Here is an 8,222-nt window from a genome sequence, read left to right on the forward strand (position 1 = left end):
CCAGGATAGAAGATGTGATAAGACAAGACCCCCACCCCTACAGAGTCTTTTGCTGGTTTCAGTGGTGGACAGTGGTCATCACAGAAAACACACAGGAACTTTTCCCTGGAACTGAGGTGGGATGAATAGTGCCTGCTGTGAATATTATCATCTTTTCCCTTGACCCTTGACCTCCAGTTTCTGAAGATGTAGCAGAAAATAATCTTCCTTGAAGATAAAGGGTAACAAATTCATAAAACAAAAACACAATCTTCCAATGCCCTGCGTTTTTCAGATATTCTGGGTTTAGTTCAGCTGCCAGATAAACTGATTGATGCATTCATCTCGATAGCCAGGTGAGCCCACTTGGTAGTGTGATAGGCCGCTGAGAGCTGGAAAGGGCACTAGAACCCCGATATCACCTGAAAATCCTTTCCTGGGAAGACGGTTTCATGAATGAGCTCTTCCAAGCAAATGACAGCAAACTTCCCCAGGTGCTCCTCAATCACTGTGTCAGAGAGATGACTTTATTCTTGACTTTGGCTTGTCTGTGTTTCAGGATGAGCTCCTGAACAGGCTTCAGATCTGGAAATCCCTAGGTCACCTGGGCTTCCTCGGTGGCTCAGATGGTAAAGAGTCCACCTACAATGTGGTAGACCTGGGTTCGATCCCTGGGTTGGGAAGATCCCCTGGAGGAGGGCATGGCAACCCACTCCAGTATTCTTGCCTGGAGAATCCCCATGGACAGAGGAGCCTGGTGGGCTACCATCCATGGGGTCACAAAGTTGGACACAACTGAGTGACTCAGCACACAGCACAGGTCACATAAGTTTCCACTACACAAAGTTTTTTCATGGTTTAAGGGGTTACTTTCATAAAGATACCACTGAAAATATTCTTCAGATGAAGTCTTGCAATGGTTCTCTGCACCAGTAAATTCACAGCATTAATCCTTTGGGTGCATACAACAAAGACCACGGAATGTTTATCTGGCACTTCCAAGCTGTGAGGTTTCATTTCTAGTCATTAGAACCACACTCTGTCATGCAGTTGATGCCAGGAATTATGTAGGAAACATTCTAGTTGCTTATACTTGAGCTCTTTTTCTTTCCTTTGCTCTTTCCTTTGCAAAAGCTCCTCCTTTGCCTGGGTGACTCTGAGGGCCTGATAAGCCTTCCTCATTTTTAGGACATTTTCTGGAAACAAAGGGATCTTTCTTTCTTGGCTTTTGCTACACCATCTTCCCAACACTTCAGGCTGCTCAGGGTTTGTTTCTTCTTATGCCCAACAGTTAATATCCGTCTACCAGCAGATAGTTGACTAATAAGAAATATCTACCCGCCTGCAGCTTTTAGTCTTGAAGTGACATTGGAGACAACTGGCATAACTGTTACATGTACAGACTTTCAATTAGCCTCATTGTCTATAGCCATTTTCCTTTTGGCCCTTTAGAGTTACTAAATCCTAGTGTTCCAATGACAAACAGGCTATCTCATTAGTGCCTCTTTAAGTATGTCTAGGTAAATCTTCTACATAGATATGTCCAATAAGATACTACCATTTATTTTTGGTTTTCCAGACATAAGATAAAATTCCTTATTTGCTCATGAACTCCCTTCTCTCTGTTATGGGTGAACTTTCACTATATTGTCACTTCATTTGGATTCTAGAGGGATAGAAAATGAAAATGTGTGCTCAGTCTACACACACACACACACACACACACACTTGTTTATATACAAGGCTTTTCTACTGAATCTCTTTAAATTCAAGGATGTATTTTAAAGAGCCTAGCACAGTGTCAGGAATGTAATAAGTGTTCAAAGATATGTGGCTGATGGGATTTGAATGTGGAAGAGAACAAATTACAAATGACAGAAAAGCTTAGGCCTAGATAACAAGCATGCTGTTAGACACCAAAAAAGGAATAATAGATTTTAAAGAAAAAATTTTTTTAGTGTTAGAAATCAATTGTTATGCCCTAGTATAGGCAAATAATGGAAACTGTTTTTCAAGACATCATTAACTGTTATGAAATTATTTTTGTGGGCTAGAAACAGACTTACCAGTTTACACACAGAGTGTTGATACTATTCTAGAGAGAAGAGAATTCATTTTCCCTCTTGGCTCTCACCTAATCCAGTAAATCAACTTGGAATATTCCTTATTGGATAAGGAGACCACAGAGCATACTAACACAGCAAGAAACTACTACATTAATCCAGATATGCATATGTTCTCAAGAGTAGGTACTCAATAAATATTTAATGAGTGAATGTATCCCTAACACTTGCTTTCAAACCTGATCCCAGAGTCAAGAAATAAAGTTTTCAGATGTGAAAATCAAGGAAGTGATGATTTCATCATAGTGGCCATTATCAAAGTACCTGACCTGGATCAGAAACTCAGTAAATATTTTTGAGGCTAATAAGATAATTACCGTTAACTTTTTTAAACTTTAAAAAAGTCTATTTATCAAGCAAATGCTGGTGTATGACTCTTTAATATAGTAATACTTAAAGCCATTGAATTTTATAAATTGTTGAACTGTATATCAATTATATCTCAATAAAGCCACAAAAAAAGAAAGTAACTCACAAGGAAACTTTTCCAGGCCTTCTGAATGACTCTGGCAGCTCTGTCTTTCCTTTCAAATTCTGATTCTTGTTTCAAAGCCATGTGAAAGTCCTAAAATAAAATAAACAAAGGAGTATATTTTAAATTACTTTATATACTCCATTATGAAACTCTCACTAGAACTACATAAAAATCAAATAGAAAGTACAAAGGAAATACTGAAAATGATATTTGGCATCAAAATAACTAAAATAAACATTAAAATTGATACCTTTAACTGATAGCCTGTTTCAATTTGCTTTTTATTGAAGTATAGTTGATTTACAATATTATATTTTTTTCATTATTTTTAAAGATTATACTCCATTTAATGTTACAGAATAATGGCTATATTTCCCTGTGCTATAAAATATATCCTTGTTGCTTTTCTACTTTATACATAGTAATTTGTATATCTTAACCCCTTACCCCTATTTTGTTCCTTCCCTTTTCCCACTCTTCACTGGTAACCATTAGATTGTTCTCTGTATCTGTAGGTGTGTTTCTGTCTTGTTATATACATCATTTGTTTTAGTTTTTAGATTCAGCATCTAAGTGATAATATAGAGTATTTGTCTTTGTCTGACTTTTTCACTAAGCATAATAATCCCTAAGTCCATTCACATTGCAAATGGCAGAATTTATCCTTTTTTATAGCCAATATTCCACTATATAAATATATATGCATACCACATCTTTATACATTTATCTGTTGATGGACATGTAGGTTGATTCACTATCATGGCAATTATAAATAAAACTTCTAAAAATAGTGGGGTGCATAAATCTTTTTGAATTCTTGTTTTCATTTTCTTTGAAAATGAAACTCAGCAGTGGAATTGTTGGATCATATAATAGTTCTATTTTTAGTTTTTTGAGGAACTTCCATACTGTTTTTCACATTAGCTGCACCAATTTACATTCCCACCAACAGTGTATGAAGGTTCCCTTTTCTTCACATCCTCACAAACATTTGTTACTTGTAGACTTTTTGATGATATCTGGCATCTGGTTTCATCACTTCATGGGAAACAGATGGGCAAACAGTGGAAACAGTGTCAGACTTTAATTTTTGGGCTCCAAAATCACTGCAGATGGTGATTGCAGCCATGAAATTAAAAGACGCTTACTCCTTGGAAGGAAAGTTATGACCAACCTCGACAGCATATTAAAAAGCAGAAACATTCCTTTGCCAACAAAGGTCCATCTAGTCGAGGCTATGGTTTTTCCAGTGGTCATGTATGGATGTGAGAGTTGGACTATGAAGAAAGCTGAGCTCTGAAGAATTGATGCTTTTGAACTGTGGTGTTGGAGAAGACTCCTGAGAGTCCCTTGGACTGCAAGGAGATCCAACCAGTCCACCCTAAAGATCAGTCCTGGGTGTTCATTGGAAGGACTGATGCTGAAACTGAAACTCCAATACTTTGGCCACCTCATGCAAAGAGTCGACTCATTGGAAAAGACCCTGATGCTGGAAGGAATTGGGGGCAGAAGGAGAAGGGGATGACAGAGGATGAGATGGCTGGATGGCATCACCGACTCGATGCACATGAGTTTGGGTGAAATCTGGGAGTTGGTGATGGACAGGGAGGCCTGATGTGCTGTGATTCATGGGGTTGCAAAGAGTCGGACACGACTGAGTAACTGAACTGAACTGAACTGATCCTGACAGATGTGAGATAATATCTCATAGTTTTGATTTGCATCTCTCTGATGATTACCAATGTTGATCATCTTTTCATGTGCCTGTTAGCCACCTGTCTGTCTTCTAAATGTCTATTCAGGTCTTCTGCCCATATTTTAAATTGGATTATTTGTTTTTTGATATTAAGTTGTATGAGTTATTTACCTATTTTGAATATTACTGCTATTGTTTATACCATTTGTAAATATTTTCTCCCATTCTGCAGGTTGTCTTTTAGTTTTGTTGATGGTTTTGTTTTTTTTTTGCTGTGCAAAAGCTTTTAAGTTTAATTATGGCCTATTTGGGTTTTGGGTTGTTTTTTTTTTTTTTTTTTGCTTTTATTTCTTTTGCCTTAGAAGAATGATCCAAGAAAATATTGTTATAATTTTTATCTAAGTGTGTTCTATCTTCTCTTCTAGGAAATTTGTGATTTTAAGTTTTACATTTAGTTTTTAAACCATTTTGAGTTTTTGTATATGGTGTGAGGGAATGTCCTTATGTCATTGTTTTACATGTGACTGTTCAGTTTTCCCAAAATAACTCGTTGAAGAGACTGTGTTTTCTTCATTGTGTATTCTTGCCTCCTTTGTTGTAAATTAATTGATGGTAGATGTGTGGGTTTAATTTTGGGCTCTCTATTCTTTCCCATTGATCCATATGTCTGTTTTTGTGCCATTACCAAACTGTTACAATGACTGTATGGTATTATCTGAGGTCTGGGGGTTATGCCTTCAGCTTTGTTCTTTTTTCTCAGGATTGTTTTCAGAATTCAGGATCTTTTGTGGTTCCATTTAAAATTTATTTTAACTTTTTATCTTGAAGTATAGTTGATTAATGATGTTGTGTTAGTTCTAGGTATACAACAATGTGATTGAGTTATATATATACATGTATCTATTCTTTTTCAAATATTTTTCCTATTTAGATTGTTATAAAATATTGAGCACAGCTCTTGGTGCTATACAATAGGTCCTTGTGGGTTATCTATTTAAAATATAGTAATGTGTACATGTCAATAAACTCACTAACTATCCTTCCTCCACCATCCTTCCCTTCTGGTAACCATAAGTTCATTCTCTAAGTTTATGAATCTGTTTCTGTTTTGTGAATAAGTTCATTTGTAGCATTTTTTTTTTAGATTCCACATATAAGCAAAATCATCCAATATTAGTCTTTCTCTGTCTGACCTACTTCACTCTAGGTCCATCCATGTTGCTTGCAAATGGCTTTATTTCATTCTTTTTAATGGCAGAGTAATAGTCCATTGTATATATGTACCACATCTTCTTTATCCATTCACCTGTTGAGGGAACATTTCTGTTGCTTTCATGTCTTTGATATTGTATTGCTTTCATGTCTTTGATATTGTAAAGAGTGCTGCTATAAACACTGGGTTGCATTAATCCTTTTGGTTATATGTTTTTATCTAGATGTATGCCCAGGAGTGGGATTGCAGGATCATGTTAGCTCTCTTTTTAGTTTTTGAAGAAACTTCCATACTGTTCTCAAAAGTAGCTCACCAGTTTACATTCCCAGCAACAGTATAAGAGGGTTCCCTTCTTTCCACACCCTCTCCCACATTTATTGTTTCTGTTTGTTTGTTTTTTTTTTAATGATAGCAGTTCTGACTGGTGTGAGGTGCTATATCATTGTAGTTTTGATGTGCATTTCTCTTAAGTTAGTAATGTTGAACATCTTTTCATGTGCTTCATGGCTATAGATATGTATTCTTTGGAGAAATGTCTACTTAGGTCTTCTGCCCATTTTTTGATTGGATTGTTTGTTTTTATGATATTAAGCCCCATGGACTATTTGCAAATTTTGAGACTAAGCCCTTGTTGGTCACATCATTAGCAAATATTTTTTCGCATTCTATAGGTTGCCTTTTTGTTTTGTTTATCATTTCCTTTGATGCACAACAGCTTCTGAGTTTAATTAGTCCTATTTATTTTTGGTTTTATTTCCATTACACTGGGAGACAGAAAAAATTTTGCTGCAATTTATCTGAGTGTTCTGTTTAGGTTTTCCCCTAAGACTTTTATAGTGTCTGGTCTATATTTAGGGTCTATATATTTATATATTTATTATATACATATATAAATGTTATATTATATAGATATATAATATATAAATATTTATATTATATATTATATATTTATATTATTTATATATTTAGTGTCTATATACATATAGTGTCTACATGTATTTAGTATATTATAGTGTCTAGATTTTAAATCCATTTTTACTTTAGTGTATGGTGTTAGAGCATGTTCTAATTTCATTTTTTTATATGTAACTGTCCAATTTCCCCAGGGCCACTTATTGCAGAGACTATCTTTCCTTCATTGCATATTCTTGCCTCCTTTGTTGAAGATTAAGTGATCATAGGTGTGTGGGCTTATTTCTAGACTTTCTATCCTGTTCCATTAATCTCTATTTCTATTTTTGGCCAGTATCAAAAATGATTGGATGACAACAGCATTGTAGAGTCTGAAGTCAAGGAGCCTTATTCCTCCAGCTCTGTTTTTTCTTTCTCAATGTTGCTTTCACTATTCGGGGTCTTTTGTGTCTTCATACAAATTTCAAGATTTTTTTTTGTTCCAGTTCTGTGAAAAATGCCATTGATAATTTTATATGGATTCCCTGAATCATTATATTTCCTTGGGCAGTATAGTCATTTGGACAATATTGACTCTTCCAATCCAAGAGGATGGTTTATCTTTCCATCTATTTTGTCATCTTCAATTTCTTTCTTTGGTGTCACAGTTTTGGGAGTAAGGGGCTGTTGTCTCCTTAGGTAGGTTTATTCTTAGGTATTTTACTCTTTTTGTTGCAACGGTAAATGGGATTGTTTGCTTAATTTCTCTTTCATTTTAGTGTATAGCAATGCAAAAGATTTTTTGTATTAATTTTGTAACCTGAAACGTTACCAAATTCACTGATGAGCCCTCATAGTTTTTGATAGTGTCTTTACGATTTTCTATATATCATATCATGTCATCTGCAAAGTGTGACAGTTTAATTTTTTCTTTTCCAATCTGCATTTCCTTTATTTCTTTTTCTTCTATGATTGCCATAGCTAGGACTTCCAAAACTATGCTGAATAAAGGGGCAAGAGTGGACTGTTCCTGACCTTAGAGGAAATTCTTTCAGCTTTTCATCATTAAGTATGATGCTAGCTATAGGTTTATTGTATATGACCTTCACTGTATTGAGGTAGGTTTCCTCATGCCAACTTTCTCAGTTCAGTTCAGTCACTCAGTCCTGTCCAACTCTTTGTGATGCCATAGATTGCAGCACACCAATTTTCCCTGTCCATCACCAACTCCCAGAGCTTGCTCAAATTCATGTCCATCGAGTCGGTGATGCCACCCAATCATCTCATCCTCTGTCAAACCTTCTCCTCTTGCCTTCAATCTTTTTCAGTAACAGGGTTTTTTCCAATGAGTCAGTTCTCCCCCTCAGGTGGCCAAAGTATTGGAGTTTCAGCTTCAGCATCAGTCCTTCCAATGAATATTCAGGACTGGTTTCCTTTAGGATTGACTGGTTGGATCTCCTTGCAGTCCAAGGGACCTTCAAGAGTCTTCTCCAACACCAAGTTCAAAAGTATCAATTATTTAATGCTAAGCCTTTTTTATGGTCCATACATGAAACTGGAAAAACCATGGCTTTAACTATATGGACCTTCATCAGCAATGTCTCTGCTTTTTAATATGCTGTCTAGGTTGGTTATGGCTTTTCTTCCAAGGATCAAGAGTCTTTTAATTTCATGGCTTTCTGCCATAAGGGTGGCATCATCTGCATATCTCAGGAATTTTGAAAAAATCCATGACTCTCAACAGTCTACTCCAAAACCAAAGTTCAAAAGCATCAATTCTTTGGCACTCAGCTTTCTTTATAGTCCACCTCTCACATCCATACATGACTAATGGAAAAACCATAG

General features: G+C 35.9%; 1 protein-coding gene and 1 pseudogene across 1 annotated transcript in view; both read right to left on the reverse strand.

Annotated features, from left to right (window-relative positions):
- CUNH11orf65 (chromosome unknown C11orf65 homolog) overlaps positions 1 to 2,663 on the reverse strand; it is a 71,199-nt gene extending 68,536 nt beyond the window's left edge. Inside the window, exon 1 of the mRNA XM_040257925.1 lies at positions 2,578 to 2,663. Coding sequence (XP_040113859.1) covers positions 2,578 to 2,658 — 81 coding nt within the window. The 5' untranslated portion in view covers positions 2,659 to 2,663. The remainder of the gene's footprint in view (positions 1 to 2,577) is intronic.
- Positions 291 to 1,364, reverse strand: LOC120876050 (annotated as a pseudogene).
- Positions 2,664 to 8,222: the final 5,559 nt, after the last annotated feature.

The sequence above is a fragment of the Oryx dammah genome, unplaced genomic scaffold (genome assembly GCF_014754425.2).
Source record: "Oryx dammah isolate SB20612 unplaced genomic scaffold, SCBI_Odam_1.1 HiC_scaffold_17, whole genome shotgun sequence".
In the NCBI taxonomy this organism is placed as follows: domain Eukaryota; kingdom Metazoa; phylum Chordata; class Mammalia; order Artiodactyla; family Bovidae; genus Oryx; species Oryx dammah.